This window comes from Ptiloglossa arizonensis, chromosome 5 (assembly GCF_051014685.1).
Source record: "Ptiloglossa arizonensis isolate GNS036 chromosome 5, iyPtiAriz1_principal, whole genome shotgun sequence".
NCBI lineage: Eukaryota > Metazoa > Arthropoda > Insecta > Hymenoptera > Colletidae > Ptiloglossa > Ptiloglossa arizonensis.
The window spans coordinates 27588214-27605565 of NC_135052.1; the positions used below are offsets into that span (position 1 = coordinate 27588214).

Sequence of the window (17352 nt, forward strand, 5' to 3'; positions counted from 1 at the left end):
CGATATAAGCAGAGAACACGAGAAAATGAATCGGAAATACAGAATCAAATATTTTCAGTCGAGGCTTTGTTGCCTCGGAAAAACATTGAAAATTGCAAATTTTATCAGAATTAAGAGTTCTTTTAGTATGTTACAGAGAAAACGTTTACCATTCACTTTTGAAAAGTGAAAGTAATTTTAAAATTCATTTTCTCGTATAGAATCACTATTATTCGTACTTGCACTAATAGTTCTCTGTTTTACTCCGAATTAAATAAAATGCACGATATGTGCAGACAGGCTCTCTGTTAATACAGCCCACTTTTTGTTGAACAAATTTAATCTTTAGAGAGTACAAATAGGAGATATAAATTAAGATGTTAATTATTTGTTGAATATTTATTTTTGTATAGTTTCTAACATTGTTACTATTATAATTTACGATCAAGAACTATATAGCGCTTCTTTTCCCTCTGAACTGTGTCGTGAGCTTAGAGAAGTTACGAATGTTAGGATCCACTGGGTTAATCGAACAAAGGAAGAATAGCAGAGACAAAGAATAGGACACGAAACACGCACGAATGATCCACGCCATTGCTTTTTCAGAACAGTCCAAAGGCGTCGCCGTCGTGTACGCGAATGCGAGCCGTCGGCAGCATCTGTACCCAAGCAAGTCGGCCCGAAACGTAAGAAATCTCATCGTTTCAAAGTCAAACGATCGTCGTCGTCGGCGTGGTCGACATCGGTTCCATCGACGGTCCCGTCGCAGCAGTCATCCACCGGCTTTGCTTCGATCACGACCGTGGCGTCGTCGACGAACTTCGCGTCGACTCTCGCCGCTCCTCGTCTCACTGATCGTCGCTGAATTCGTCCTCCTGCTTCTCCCATTTCGCCTGCCTAATACCAGGGGAATAACCAGAACAACGAGACAGCTCGGAGGACGAAGAATTGCCGCTGCTGCCGCTGTCGTTGTTTGCACGATTGTCCTCTGTCGCTGTCGCTGTGCCGGCCTCGATGAAATCGTTGTAATCCCGGTTTCGTTTCGTTCGGCTTTCAGCGAATCCGTTTTACGGACAGCTTCGTCGCTAGTCTCGTCCCGTTCCACGAGCATCGCGAACTTTTTCACCAAGGCGTAGCTAGTGTCGTCCTTCGCCGATTTTGATCGGTCTCGCTTTCTTTCGCAATGTAACAGTCATTCCGATACGCGATCGTGCACATTCCACACTTCGTGTTTTCTCCCTTCCTCAACCGCTAGACGGGTTCCTTTCTTTTCTATCCTCGATAGACTCATCCGCCAAAGACGATAAAGACGCGTGCACGATATTGTCGCGAATAATCGAATTTAAACGGCAAAAACAAACTCGTGTTCGTGCATCGCGACGGGAAGGGGGCGGCCGCGACACGCGTTCGCTCGTTGGATCAGCCCGAGTCGTTATTCTCTCGAGCGAACGACGTTGGTCAATCTGTACTCGGCCGGGAGAATAACGAGAAAGGTCGTACGAAACGGAGCCGAGCCGCAAACCACGCGTGCCACGCGTACCTACCTGGGCTGTACGGCCTACGAGAAGAAAAGAAACAGTATTCGAAGCAACTGCCTGCGTCCATCGCGAATAACATATAGCTGGCCATTGATAATCGCGAACGTACGTATCGACGTATCTCGTTCCGAGCCAAAGTCTAAGACCCAATGGAGTTTTTCTGTAACGCGAGACGCTACGAGGCTACCAAGCGATTCTCTCGTTCGTCGAGGCGTTTTTTTTGCGTCGTACCGTCACCGTCGGATCTAGCTCTGGTAGCCGCGTCAGACTCTACCAACTAACCCACCCAAGTGCAATCTTTTCACTGTGATTTTTAAACGAGCTTGGAAATTAGTTCTTTACAGATCTCGAATGTACGCGTTCGAAAGTAATCGATCACTTCGATTCGCGCGATACTTGAACGACGCACACGATCACTCTTTACATATCAGACGGATTCGAAGCGTACAATTTCTATGCTAGACCTCTCTGCCAGAAATGGGCGAAATATTTAACTAGATACAAATTTCGAATAACGAATAAATGTATAAACAACCGTTTACCGTTACTCGTCGAATAAAGATTAGACTTTTACAATGCGAAATTAAATATTTCACGATTAACAAAGGAAAATTTAATCGTTTCATCGAATAACGTTGCGAATAAATTGCTACGTTGTTTTCATTCGTTGTCTATTCGAATCAAATTTTGCCTGTCTCTGCTCTCTGCGCCGTAACGGCAATAATTTTCGAAAATAGTAATGTTTCCCGTTCACGAATACACAGACACGTTTCAGTTTTAGGAAAAGTAACGACTTTAATTTCTAGTGTCTAGTTTCGTCGATTCAATTCGCAAACGACACAAGTTAACGAACCTAACTGATCCCGAGCAACGGTGGTGGAGTGGTTTAGCGAGGTGTAGAGCGGAAGAAGACAGTTTCGTTTCTACAGGGACTGTTTGACGGTCGAGGGGGTATCGCGAAACCGTGTTACGAGCTCGCAAAGGAAGAATTTCCAAGCGCGTCGCAATCTTAGGATAATTTTTATTTTACCGCAATATGTACACGTAAGTAGCTTGATTCTCGCTTTCGATGCCTGTGTGTTTGATTGGCCGACGCTGCTTTATCGAATCGAGAGATCGATGGAGCGTCTTCGACTTTGCGTTGCAGGAAACCCCATTAGGTATTGGGTTCGATCGATTGATCGACGTAAAACGTTTCGTTCCATTTTGTGGACGATGACTCATTTTTTTTCGGAATCGACGAAACCCCGTTTTGTTCTTCGGTAGTTCCGGATACTTTGGCGGACGTAATCGACGCGCGTCGTGTCCCGTAACCCGTGCAGCAACAGTCGCCGTTCGACGAGCGGAATATAAACATCGCGATGGGGGCTAGCGCGTTATCCCGAACTCGCCGCTGCTCTGCGAACCTAACCTTGAATCAAATTTTTCTTCTTTCCGTTTGTGTTGCTGTTACGGTACGTAAACATTTCGTTCGTTGGTTCGTTCGTTCATTTTGTTGCCTATAATTTGCACGCGACCCTTCCGTGAGCGGTTACGAACATGGGCGAGACACGAGCGTTTGGTTTCTTTCGGTACAGTAATAGTACACAACGCAGTGCGGTACGGTACGGTACGGTACGGTACGGTACGGTACGGTACGGTACGGTACGGTACGGTACGGTACGGTACGGTACGATACTGTACAGTACAGTACAGATTAATTCAGTTCGCAGCTGTTGCGTCCGCTATCGCGTACTCTGAATTGGTTGGCGAGCAGTTCACGACAACGACGACGATGACGGCTCGCGCATTTCGCGAATCCGATCAGACAATTTGCCTTCGTTTGTTTGAAAGTTTAGAATCAGCATGGGCTCTGTCGGTCGTCGAAGATTCGTGTGAAGTCGGGAAGAAGTATTTCGCGAAAAATATGTATCGTCGTTGAAACGATCGGTCGCGGCGCGGAATACAAGATGTCGGTAGAAGGGGGGAGGGGGAAATGTGACGCAGAGGCGAAAAACACGCGAGGAGGGAAGAGGGTATCTATAAAGCTGCAGCAATAATATAATATAGGTGTTACGGGGAAATAATTAACGGTAATACAATCGTCGATGATAATATCTGGGTCGTACCGATATACCGTATGTACACGGAATGTATACATATGTAACACTATATATATACAGAGCAACACGCGCGCGATATCGCGTTCGCGCGCACATAAACACGTACATGCATACAAAGGTATTTACAAACACGCGCGCATTCTTATATACACATACAACATGATAAACATACACATATGCAGACACACATATATGCGCGTTACATGTATATATACATAGTTAGTCGGCACAGTCGAAAAGAGTAATATATTAACGATAATAATTTATTATTCGCGACGCCTGTTGCTCGTGAACTATCAATTAAATAATCGCTTTTCGAGCAAGGAACGAGCGACGTTCGTGTTAATGTTTTGTTGATTATATTATATGAACGTTGAGGTACATATATTTAAAAGATTATGGGTTAATGTTTAAAAATGATATAAAGGTAAAACAGTTACGCTACACACAGGCCACGTCGCGTACGTTGCTGTAATAACGATATTAACATAGTGCGATAATGTGGTGGTGGAAATGAATACCGTGACGATAAAGGCGGAAAAACGGAAGGAAAGTACTATAACGATGATGATATGACGATGACGAGGAGGACGATGATAATGATAAGGATAATTAACGATACTTAAAAATCACTTTGCATTGTACAGAGGCATAATAATTGTTAGTTTAGATAGTTACGTTGCCACGATCTATTACTTAATCATTCGATACAACTAAAGGTAAAGTTAACGTGTAATCCCTCTGTCACGAGCTGAAACAATCGCCGAGTAAAGACGTACTCGGTATTTGTTGTGTCTGGCTTTTCGAATCGAAATAGTTCGAGTTCCATTCCGTTGTCGAAGTGGATGCTGTGTGTCGTTCGCTTCGGTGTATTCGTCAGGTGTCGCAAGAATAATTGTTTCGAATTTATTTCTCATTCGAAACACGCCCTAACCGGATTATTCCGCAGCGAGTGATCGAGTGTCCGCTTCAACTCGCGAGGTCTTGTCACTTCGAACGGCGCGGCGCGCTCTCTAAACGTTGCTTCGCGTCTCCAATGGAAATATCGGTTCGCGAACCTAGCGTTCGTCGCTCCGACGAAAACAATTACTCGGATCTCTCTCACTCTCTCTTTCTCGGTGTTTATTAAATATTTAGATTTTGGTGGTTCGCGAGATTCGTAAAATTGCCGCGAGACGCGAAACGCTTTCCTCTTTACGGACTACCACCACCACCACCACCACCACACTCGAAGCAATCTTTTTGTCGCGAATACGTTGCCGGCTCTAATAGTTAGTCGTTCGACTACTCAACCACGTGCTGTCCGCTCAGCCAGTACCTACCGAGACGAGAAGTCGCGAGCACGATAAGAGACGAACGCGTCGTCTCCTGTGCGCATGGATTTTCTATCCGAGTCCACCGCTGTAAACAATCTACCGTCTAGGTTATTTTTTATTCTAGTTTTAAATCTCGTACGTCGTTAGGGTTTTTCTCTTACACGCGCGTGTACAGCGACTCTCGCGATAGGAATTGAAAACCTTCCTTTCTTACCATCGAATCAGTTTTCCGAGGTACGGTAGATTTCGTCGGTACACTGTCGTCGAAAAAATTTGTTCGTACCACTTACAGCTGCGTAAACGTTGCTAGCTGAGAAGCGGTCTGTTTCTGAACAGAAACGCGGTACACAAGGTAAATGTGCATAATATTACTACGCTATCGGCAGAGCAACGTACACGACCGCAGCTAATAACGTTACGCGCACTTATCTTGCGCATCGCGTATTTAGAAAGAAACCGCTACGCGGCTAGTCGCGTTCGTGCAGCTGCAGTAGCATGGGCAAATTTTTCGAAGCAAGGATCGCACACGATCATTACTCGGTTTGGCCTAAGAAAGAACGAGAGGCTTTCTCGATAGTAGTCAATCTTTAGCTTCGTTGTTTTCCTTGTGACGTGCTGAAATTGGAGAGCGAATCTCCAAACCTATCCCGCGCGCGTTCGTGATTTTGGTGTCCGCCTGTCTGTCTCTCTTTCCCTCTCGATCTCTGCGTCTAAACATAAACACTTCGCGCGCGCACTCTCGCGAATGGTAACGGAAGATCTAGAAGCCGGTCATCTGCTCGCAGGAAACTGAAATTTCTATTCTCCTCGATGAATCCTCTTCGAGGACTTCGAACCGAGGGTTCGCTACCGAGCGAACAAAAAGAACGTGTGTTCCCTATCGCGGAACCTCGTCCATCCAGTGTACGAAACACGAGCCAAATGAAGTAGAAATCGAGAGCGAGAAATAAACAACAAAAGAGGGCGGGGAGAGAGTGAGAGAGAGACGGGAATCGTGACGAAAGCAGAGGGAACGTTTTAGAGACCTTTGAACGCGACAGGACAAAGTGTCGTGAAATGTACATTGGTCGTGTCGCATCGGTGCAATTATTACTTCGAGAGACTATTTCAATAACCTTATGAGTGTCAATTCCACTTTCAAGCGTAAATCGTAAGTTTGCGAGATGTTTTGAGACAAAAAAAAAGCAAAACAAACGAACAAAAAATAAAGAGCGATCGAAGGGAAGTCGGTGTTAAATCGTAACGTTAAGGAAGGTTGCGCTGGCGCACCTCGTGCGCGCCACGCGACAAAGTGAGATTACTAATAAATTTACATTACTGAGAAACAAAGTAGGCGAATGAGAGAGCGGGAGAGAAAGGGGAAGAAAGTGCGAACGATAAAATGAAAGAAGCGCAGAAAGGGAGAGTCACAACGTGCGAATCTGCAAACGAGTGTGGACGAGAGCTTGACCGGAAGAAAGTACGTACGTGCGTGCATGCGTGTATGGTTGTTGAGTGCATGCGACGAGAAAAAGCGAGCGCGAGAGAAATATGAAAAACCAACAGAATTTAGCACGTTCAAAGAGGTACGAATACTTTTTATCGTAGATATTTCATAGGCGAGATTCATAAAAATGAACAAAATGGGGAAAAAAAAAAGAAATGAGACCTGTATCAACTAACGGTTACTTACTCAATAAATCAACGGTGTTTTTTCTGCCTATAAATCGTATTTGCGTCTCGTATTTGTGCATCGAGCGAGCACGGATTTTCACTTCTCTCTCTCCCTCTCGAACGAGAAAAGAATGATAGATCGTTATTTCGTTCTCGTCTTTAATACGATGTACAATTATTGTTATTATCATCATTATTATTATTATCATTATTATTATTATTACTATTACTATTATTATGATTATGATTATTATGGTTATTATTATTATTATTATCGACATTGTACAAAGTTGGCAATAATCTTAAGAGATCCACCGTCGTAATCTTTATTCCTTGAGGCGGGAAGAGAACGCGTGGCGAGGCGAGGCGAGGCTCGGACTCGTCCGAAGAAGGAAACCAAAGAGAGGAGTGACGATTACCGCAGCTGTAGAAATATAACATGTGATCAACTGAATGTGCCCTTTCACCGTGTAACCATGCACAAAGATTAATTCCTCTGTGAGTATACACATACATATACATAGCGGTAGGCCTCCTAACCAAACCGTAGATCCGGCTCGATAGGAAACAGAGATAGAGGAAGAAAAAGAAAATACATAGACGGCGAGAAAATTGGGGAGTCGGATCGCGGCATAAACAAACGTTCGGTCGACCAACGAGAGCCGAATCGGCGAATCGCTCACCCGACGTGACTGTAAAAACGCGTTACCCCGCGCGACAGAATCGTTTCGGTCGGTCACTCGAGGACATTTTGCCTCTCGACCGCGATTCGCCGATTTTCCCTCGCGTTTTGCGAATAATTTCCAACCCATTGACCTACTTACAAGCGAAAAAAAGAAGCCAAGCGTTTACTGTACAATTATATATTCTTTTACGTTTATCGACTTACTATTGAGTAGACGAGTAGTATATTTTACATTACCGAAATATAGTAGCGTTAATTGTCTTACCCTAATTTTATATATCGTCGAAGATACGTATCCGCAGGAATAACGATTTTAGTCAGCACTACAGTGAAGTTACTATACGTCTGTAGATAACAAAAAGGTCCGCAAAGAGATTTTAAAAACCGACACGATGTTCAATGTATTTAACGATCTTCTCTCGAAAAACGAACAATATACAACAATATGTAACGGGAGTAACAAGTTACGCGTCCCATTCATTCGTCTCCTTCGCCCTCGTTCAACACACAGGATAACGGGATAAATAAAAAAAAGTGTTGGTTCAGATAAACAAACGAGCCGTGCGTCTTCGATCATTTTATTTATTTTTCTCTTTACTTACGTCTTAATAAAAATACAAAACGATAGAGAGAACAAAGGGAGAATCATCGCGAGAAGCGTGATGGAAAGTAATCACTGAAGTTTAAATAAATAACTGACTTAACGAAAAGAACATAGATACGGTGATACCACAGTATGTACATGCAGACGTACTAACATTAAGCGCTAGGTGGAGTAGTGATTGTTCGTAACGAATTCGCAATTCCAAGGTGCGCTGTGTCAAATATATAGTTGATAGAACAAATATAGCGATTAACTCAAGTTAATTTGTTGGTTAAAAACCGTTAAATAGATTTTTGAAGTTCTAGCGTCTCAAAAAAAAACAATCTTCTATCTTGGTCTTAAATCGTCAACATCCTTTACATCTTGATAACCTGCTGTCTTTGCAAGACGCTATATTTGTTCCACAGATTATACGATTGTTAAACGGGATCATTTGGGCAGAGAGTCGTATCTTCAAGGTCGGACACAGTTCTGGCTGGGTAGAGAAGACTGTCATCGAAATCACCATCAAACGGTATCTGCTCCGGTCCTCGTAGAGCATGCTCGCGAATGTACGCTGTCGCCACTTTGGGATTCACATAGGACATCGTTAATCGGCTCCCCCAAGCGACCAGTGCCAATGGCTAGAACGATAGCAAACGTTTTTAATCCATTATGAATTCCTTAGTCGAACTGACTGATCTTGATATATTACCGATCGTTAATCTTTCATTAACACATTTATGCCTAAAGTAAAATGTTTTTTTTTTATATTTTTTGAAAATTTGATAACGTAAAACGAAACTCTATCACTTGCAAAATATAAACAATACTAATTACTTCATTCAGGAAGAACTCCTTTCATGTAAACATTTTCTCTGAATAGAAAGAGCATTATATTCTTTAAAGATAAATTATATAAAAAGCTGTCTCTGAAACTTTTGAGACTTTGAATTCATTTCAGCTCAAAAAAATTATATTCAAAAGAAAAAGATATTCGCCCTAATTTACGTCATAATGTATGGTAGTACAAATAATACTATAACAACAATGGCATCGGTACTATAAAAATGAATGTACAAAAACAGACTTTAGCAGACCAAAACAAACTGAAGAACGATGTGGAATCAACTTTAGTTATTGTCTATTGGTTGGGAGTTGAATTAAAAGTTTATACTAGCCTTTTTAAATTTAAAAATAAATATATGCACATGAATTGTGCCACGAGTTAGATTGCCACTAATTTCTCAAGATCGATGATCGTGACTTATGCATCATTGCATACTTACGCGATTCTCGCTCAGTAGATTATAGGGAGTGATCACATGTCGTCGTAAGCAACCGGTGACTAAGCTCCTCAGCTTCTTCACCTCCAATGGATTAGCGCATGGATGATACAGTGCGACAATCGCACCGTGCTACATTTAAAAAGAGAATAAAAGTATCAAAGCGAGAGAAACAGAACAAATGATGCCTCTACCAATTACCTCGAGACTATGAATCCACCTTTGCTTCGGCAAGAATTTGTATTCTCCATAGACAGGCCACAGGGGTCTATGCGGTCCACTGAAGATAGTGTAGCCGGTATTAAAAGTCTATATTTGATTTGTTGTTATCATAACAACGTACTTACTACAGTGGGATGTCATCATCATATTCTATTGCCTCTTGCATGCATTTGTGAGTAGCCTGTAAATATTGAAACTACTTGTTACAATCTGAATATCTTACGATATCTAAAATTGTATCAATATCAAATGTTAACCCACATACTTACCTTGTAACTCTTTGGAATGAGTTCATAATACTTGAGTGGCATCTTTAATTTGTTTGGTACAAACTTCTTTTGATAACACGTGTAATTGACTACAGAGCCATCCCAATCAATCGTTAAGTTAGTCTAAACAACAAAAAAAAAGGCAACGAACATTTGCTACTAAAACGACATGTGCGTAATTATTTACCTTGGCATCATCGCAGTCTGGTGATGAATATCCCATCCGCACTCTGTGAGTGGGTAGCAATGGACCACGAATGAGCTCTTCTTCAGTTTTTGCAAATATTTTAGGTGGCGGAGTGGGATCACCTGGTCTGGTGGGCATCCATCGACCTTTCCAATTGTCGAACTCATCGTTGGTGTCTCGACGATTCTTTGCATTACCGCAGATAAGTTGACGAAGCATGTACAGTCGATCAAGACCTACGTTCCGAAGATCCTCTGTAACATTTCCATCATAAATTGCACCACCTGTGTCTCCAGAACAATGCACAGAAATTAAACAAGATATGCAATCAACTTGATTCACGCAATCAAGATATAAAGTGTGCGTCATTTATAGGTTAGAAAAGCAGACGAACAAACTCGTCGAAGTTGTTGAATCACGAAGATCCAAAGCCACTGAAATTAAAGCTTAATGAAACATTACCTTCGACGTAGTCGTCGAGAAAGTCGTTTGCGACACTCCATGCGAAAAGATTGCACAGAATCAGAACAAGTTTAGCTTCTAATTTCATTTTTTTGTGGCAATAATGACAGGTTGTCGAAAAATGGTTGCCGACGTGTCAGACTCGCCATCTCGCGGCAACAGCGATCATTTACATAAGAATCAATTAAGTCGTTTAATTCAACGGTAAATACTATTAAGATGCGATCGCACCCGTTTTCCAAAAAGAAACATCTGCAATTTCTTTATAAGATACGAATAAGTATCGTTGATTTGGCAAGGAAGAACGATGCAAAAATTTTCTCCGGTAAAAGAATTCATTAGCTGGAACGAAAAATGTACATCAATTTTCCATATCGTAAAACATTGCGATTAAAACGTAACAGCATACACATTGCCCAGGACGATGAATTTTCCTCCATCCAGTATAATGTGTGTCGAGCAACTATTAGTGCTACCAAACGCTCCCCTAATTTCATTAATTACTAGAGTTCCGTAAGTGGCGCGCTTCGTGTTATCAACATCATACTCGATAACTTTGCGTCAACAACAAGGATCCCGTTTTCAAGAAGCGATGTAAAAGCGATTACCTGCCTGACCATCCTTTGCCAAATGGAGAAGTTGCTGCGATATTTAGATAGTTGACCGTCGCATTTGCAAAAACACGAGGCCCACTAGCTCTAATTATTATTATGTTTTTATCATGCATATTAGAAAAAAGGGTATGGTAAAGTTGCTAGGACAGGGTGACTAATCAACAAAATGGAGGTTAAATTAATTAATTAAAAGTTGAAATTTTCTTTATTACGTTAAAAGCTTAAAGTAATAAGAAACTATTTACCAGTCACCATGTTACAAGAATCAGTATTCTGTATACATAATGATATCATAGGTAGTTTTAATATTATTAATTTTGATTTTAATACAGGGTCATCTTATAAAAATTTACACAGTAACTTATACCCTCGAGGCGGTCCTGTGTACAAATCAGATATTTACTGAACCTAACCTCATCGTTCTCGAACATCGATTCTACAGTATTTATTCATTCAGAACTCATGACTCGGGATCAGATATGCTATATAGGGAGGAACCCGTTCACCGAGTGATCGTTTCTCACTTCTTTCTTGTCAAAAGTAAAAGTGAGATCACACGAGAACGAGTGCAAGGGGTCGAAAGTCAGTGGAGAGCAGTACGAGACAAACGAAGCATACAAGGATGGAGTATCGGTCATCCGAATGAGGGAGCAGGAAAGAGTATCAATGAAATGGTGGGGAGGGCGCTTAACTTTTCACGTGTCAGCCAAGTCGCCAACGAATAAATACTGTATACGTAACACGGAGGGGAACAAATTCGCCTTTAGATGTTTCATTGCATCCAACGCGATTCGGACCCGTTTGGTGGCAAAGTAAAAGAAAAACAAAAGAGGGAATATATGATCTGACAGAGCATCGCTCTGAAGCAATACAAGCATTTTAGTTTTAGGGCGGTTGGTCTCAAGGGACAATTTCGTGTCCTTTCCCGTATTAAAAGAAGACCGACCGGCAGAAGCTTGTCTAGCTCGGTCTCAATGGGCCTGTTACTCCGACGGAAACGTTCTTTCTCGAATACGACGTCTGCGACGTTGCCAGGGTCGATGGACCATCGCGATTCTTTCTAATGTTTTTACGCTAGGAATGTTTATTCTTTTTTGGTAAAAAAAATTGATTTAGAACTTCTCTATTTTATGGTGGTGCAGCAAACTGTACGCAGGAAAATATCGCGTTCTTGCGATCGATCAATGTTGTTCGGCTTTTGGGATCCAAGAAGAGTGATAAAGGCGATTCGTAGGAAGACAGACTGCGTTTAATAAAACGCATATAGACGAATCGAGTGGCTGTCAGTTGCTATCGGAAGTGCCTAGTGGCGATAGCGGAAGTGATGTGGTTTCTAGTTGATCGTCGATAACGCGCTCGACCGAAAGGTGAGCAAATGTAAACGGATGAGTGACTACGCTGTAAACATTGTCTCGAGTGGCCATATCCGCTATCGCGCACGTCTATCCATTACGCTCGATGCATTACATGCTCCCCTCTCTCCCGCCCTTACTGTTCTGTTTCACACTTTAAAGTGTAAATTAGCGATGGAATCACTGCAACGACACATTCATTAATCCATTTATGGTATTTATTCATTCTTGATAAAAAATGAAGTTGACTTTCTGGCGAAAGAGTGAGGAGAATTTTTTTTGTACAAAATGAAAAAATCTTATACGTTTACACGGTATGTGCAAGTGATTATAAAAGTGGCATATCTTTAATATAACATATAAATATTATAATGTAAATTGACGTAATACAGAATAAGTAATACATTGAATTTGTGTAAGTTTTTTATTCCAGTGACATTTATAATAATACATACGTATGCGTCTATAATTCTTGTAAATTTTATTATTTATGTAATTTTATTTATTCTATCGAATATTATTCATAAACATATGCGTATATTTTCACAAACAGAATGACCAAATCTATCAGTATGCATAGCCTCGACTAAATTGGTTACCCGAAAGTCATTCTTTTTGTTAGTCAGATATCTCCTGTAATGATCCTCTCCAAGGTCCGTCATGTCGTATCGCGACTCACTGGAATAGTCCGCCCGCGAACAGTATCCAAGTACGATCAAAGAGAGTTCGGTTGGATAGGTTCGCTGCATCTCAATAACAGGACACTCGTCCGTTTGCATTTATTGGAAAAACGTTTCAAAACAGACCACGACGACACGCAAACCACGGCGAATTTTTGTCTTCAGAGTGGTGGCTGAGGGCAACGGTGACTCGTTTCTCCTGGTCCGTCGTGTCTCTCGAGGGACATCTCAACGTTCAGCACTTGTCCCCACTCCTCGTGATATAGACCGCGAACCAACGATTCTCTGATTCGTAACTCGCGTAGCATCATTTGTAGCAAGAGAGCAGCACCGACTTACTTTGCGTCTTACTTTGCTCAACATTTTTCTCATTCAAAATTTTTTTTTATCTCAACCAGCTTTTAAAATGTTCAACTAATAAAGGTAATATAAAGGAATTCCCACGACTGCAGATTAAACAATCTGAATAATTTTCATTTTCAATTTTCATTCTGAATAATTAGATTCGATAAAGTTATGTGAAATCTCATAAATATATAGTTCTAAAAAGATGTGAATTGCTCCTTCATAATTGCACCCTTTTTCAAACGATATAATTTTGTGACTCACATTTTACTCAGTTTGATAAACCGTTTAGATTTTGTAACTCTTACCAGATACGACCGAACAAACCTAACCTTAATTTGGCTGCCTTTATAGTACACGAGTGATAGCGCTGCGAAGTTGTATAATACGCACATCATTATGGTTCGATACGCTTACTTCAGACGTGTCGTATCAAGTTGACACGCCATTATCGATACTGCGCGTTTTAAACAAATCGAGAACTCGATGTGTGTATCAAATCCTCGGTACGAATTAATTTGCTGTACCAATTCGCTTCTATTTTCGAAAAATTGTATGATTTGTTCGATACGACTGCTTAAACGATTGTAATAATAATAGCAATGATGGTGATGATAATAATAATGATAATGATAATAATAATAATTACAATAACATTAACGATAATAACAATTTTGAATTAACGTTGAATAATAATATTAACAATAATAATAAAAATAATAATACTGATAACGACAATAATAATATTAATAACAGTAATAATAAAAATAATAATAATAACAATAACACGTTTCTATTGTCCCAAGGTTGGGTACAATAAAAAATGCAGTATTAAAAAGTGGATGGAAGAGTGAAAAATGAATAAAGAAAGTTAAAAATAAAACGGAAATTGAAACTATGTACAGTAATCCTCAATTTCAGGGAAAAAAACTGTGTTCGTCAGCTACCTTGAATTCGAGGTCGGATGGAGAATTTGTTTTCCGAATTGATTGAACTCAAACGGGCCGCTCGAAGAGGACAGCGAATGGGATACAATACCGAGAATGAACGAGATAATTCAATACAAAGAAATGAAATTCCGCACGGTCGAAACTTCAAAGCAGTGCTGAATGCTTATCGGTGCGTTAACACTAATACGATACAAAATATTTTATATTTTTCGTCCAATTTGGATGAAAGTACAATCAATAGACTGGCAAAATTTTCTTGACAAAACTGAATCCAATTACGATCTTATTTGAATGCCTGCACAATACGACAGTATTATCTTATCTGTAATTAGAAATAATCTGAATAGTGTCAAGTTCGAATAAATTTTTATAGACAAAATTTCACCTATTTATTGGTAATACTGTCACAAAGATATAATAAAAAATATAAAAAAACAAAGTTCCATCTCGAAACCAAGGATTATCGTACAAGTATTATACAAATGAATTATCTGCACGACCAAAACGTTCGTACAAGTCGATACGAATCGATATTCGTATAACACGTATGTTGCAACCGGTCGTACGATAAATTGTGGTTGTGGATAGCCTCTGTTAGTAGGTACAGTAACGCTTGCTTAAATTTAAGTGAATCGGAACTGACGTTAAAATTATCATGGAGCAAGTAGCGATTTCATTTCAGGAAATGTCTCGAGTTCGAATCTCGAGACACTCGAAAAGGAGAGTGACTAATCATCGTGAAAGTAAGCGAGAAAGAAATAGTGTACAGAGTAGAGACGGTCGATCTCGAGGCATTTCAAAGGAACGCTGCACGATGAATCGTCCAATTACGAAAATTAAATTTTTTATTCGTTCTCATTATTTTCACAATAATGGTGTCGATATATCGGTAAGGTTCTCTCAATCAAGATGAATCCAAAGTCGACGTAAATCGAATAAATTTATTCTTTACAAAATTAAATATCCCAGATAGTAAAGGAATAGAAGAATAGTAACATACCTCGAACTTATGCCATCTTTGAGTTCATTTGGTTCAGTAGAATCTCGCCAATCTATCGACGCTATTATTACGTATTCACGAGTCTTGTATAGGATGATTTTTTCGCCAGTAAATTCAAATATCAGTGTTAAATTAACGAAGTAACCTCAAAACCGAATTCACATGGAATTATTGCTGGTTTATATAGACGGTGGCTCAGTCTTTGAGTTCACTGTCTAGAGAATCATTCTGTATATCGAAAATTGTTAACACGAACAAAAAAACACTACGCGCAGGTTTCTTGGTCACTCAAAGAAAGAATTCATTAATGTCACACGATCTCCGTCAGAGGGAGACGTACGTGTTCAAAGGGACCCTTTTGTCCACGCGTGACACCTGTCGTGATTCTAAGAAAACCGTCACCGTCAACCAGCAGATGAAAATGAGATTCAAGAATCTTAAAACGTGTAATTATTCCTTTATTATTAATTTAGTTCGATAATAATACTTTCTTTTTATCGATATATTTTTTTATTAATTTTCCATTACAATTGCCTTGAAATTTCGAACTGTGGAACTCGTATTACGTAAATTAGTAGATGTACGGTTGTGCTTCAAGAGTTACTTAATAGGATTCTCGAAGTGTAATGCGACATCGAGTAGTAGCGCTTTCGTGTAACTGTTTCTTCGTAATTTTGAATTTATTACTTTAACGAAAGTTGAGCAGAATGTAAGAGCAGAATGCAGAGCGTAGAATCGCGCCAGGTGGAATCGTGCAACGTTGAACATATTAGATATTATTTTATTTATTAAACAATAGTTTTAGAATTTATGTTCACAATGTGTCGATGCAGTTCTTTATAACAGAATGATTTATTATATGCTAGGCCGCATATGACAATTTTTTTGTCGACAAAAAATGTTTTCGACAGGATAAAATTAAGACTCGAAAATTGAACATTTTTTCATTCTTTTTAACACAATTTTTTTGGGGGACTTTTTTCACACTTAAAAATAGCCTTTACAGTACCATTTTCTTTTCGATTTTTCAAATACAACTTCGTAATAGTGTGAAATAGAGCGAAACTTTTCGTATGAAAAATATTCAGCTCTTAGTAGTCTATCACTTTGTTGCAAAAAAATCCCGAGGAAAGTCGCTATAAAAAAATAAAAAAAACATTTAATGTTTCGAGACTTGATTTTACTTTATTAACATTAGAGTTATCGACTGAAAAATTTCAATTCATTTTTCAATTGTCAAGCTCATCTCAAGGTCATGATATTACAGGTCATTGAATTCGTCTCGATGCAAATAACGACAACATCGCGGTATAAAAAATAAACGTTAATGTGCAAAAATTGTCGATGACCTTGAAAAAATCATAAAAACGACCTTGGTAGAACGATTCTTTCTCGCCATCAGACGCATACTTCGAAACCATTTGAATAACGCTTTCTCGTTTTTTCCTTTCGTAATAATAAAAATAACTTAAACGTTCGATTCAAGCGAGTCACCCAGTATTTACCGATCCATGATTTACAGGTATCCCTGCATCGAAATTAAATGCGAAAAAAGTCCCCCAAAAAGAATCGTATTAAAAAAACCAACAAAAGTTCAATTTTCAGGTTAGGATTTTCTCTTCTCGAGAAAACACTTTCCCCTTTTTTTCTCCTGCCTTTCGTAACAATAAAACTAATTTAAACGTACAATTGAAGCTGAATATTTATCGATCCATGATTTACAGGTGTCTCTATTCGAACATTAACGAGCCGCGCGTAATTTAATTGGCGGCGCGGGCACACACGTCCGTGTACGCACGCACGCGTCACAACTTGCACTTTCACGGCCGTTCGGGAATTATTTTCTGCACCAGATACGAACAAGATCGATTGCGCGCGCACGCACAGCAGCCTGGCGGTATATTACCTGTGAACCCGACCCCAGCCGTCGTTCGTCGTTGTTTTCGTATTTGTACGCGCGAACGCATTCACTCGATCGGTCCACGAGGGGGAAAAACAACGATCGGGGCACGGAAAACGCGAATTCCAGTGAACAAAACTCCGGTGACTGAAATTTCATTTTTACGTTCCGTCGTGAAATCTTAGGAATCGCTCCCTTTTTCATATCGAATCTCGTCGTACGCTTTACG

General features: G+C 40.1%; 2 protein-coding genes across 6 annotated transcripts in view; one reads left to right on the top strand and one right to left on the bottom strand.

The window, feature by feature from the left end:
• Syx1a (syntaxin 1A) overlaps positions 1 to 7828 on the top strand; it is a 59050-nt gene extending 51222 nt beyond the window's left edge. For all 5 annotated transcript variants that reach the window (XR_012992233.1, XR_012992234.1, XR_012992235.1 and 2 more), the window contains one exon: positions 586 to 7828. The gene's annotated coding sequence lies outside the window, so the exon portion shown is untranslated. The remainder of the gene's footprint in view (positions 1 to 585) is intronic.
• Positions 7829 to 7835: 7 nt separating this feature from the next.
• LOC143147312 (uncharacterized) lies at positions 7836 to 10416 on the bottom strand. The gene is made up of 7 exons (XM_076312442.1): positions 10283 to 10416; positions 9821 to 10074; positions 9634 to 9756; positions 9490 to 9545; positions 9344 to 9422; positions 9146 to 9274; positions 7836 to 8500 (listed from the first exon to the last, which is right to left on the bottom strand). The coding sequence occupies exons 1-7, from the start codon at positions 10368 to 10370 to the stop codon at positions 8297 to 8299; spliced, it is 933 nt and encodes a 310-aa protein (XP_076168557.1). The 5' UTR covers positions 10371 to 10416; the 3' UTR covers positions 7836 to 8296.
• Positions 10417 to 17352: the final 6936 nt, after the last annotated feature.

Excerpts from the sequence above, each read along its gene's own strand:
- LOC143147312 (XM_076312442.1), bottom strand. The coding sequence starts at position 10,370 with ATGAAATTAGAAGCTAAACTTGTTCTGATTCTGTGCAATCTTTTCGCA. Across the intron at positions 9,423-9,489 it reads GATGATGACATCCCACTGTA|TGGACCGCATAGACCCCTGT; the intron begins GTAAGTACGTTG and ends CACTATCTTCAG. Across the intron at positions 8,501-9,145 it reads ATCTACTGAGCGAGAATCGC|CCATTGGCACTGGTCGCTTG; the intron begins GTAAGTATGCAA and ends CTATCGTTCTAG.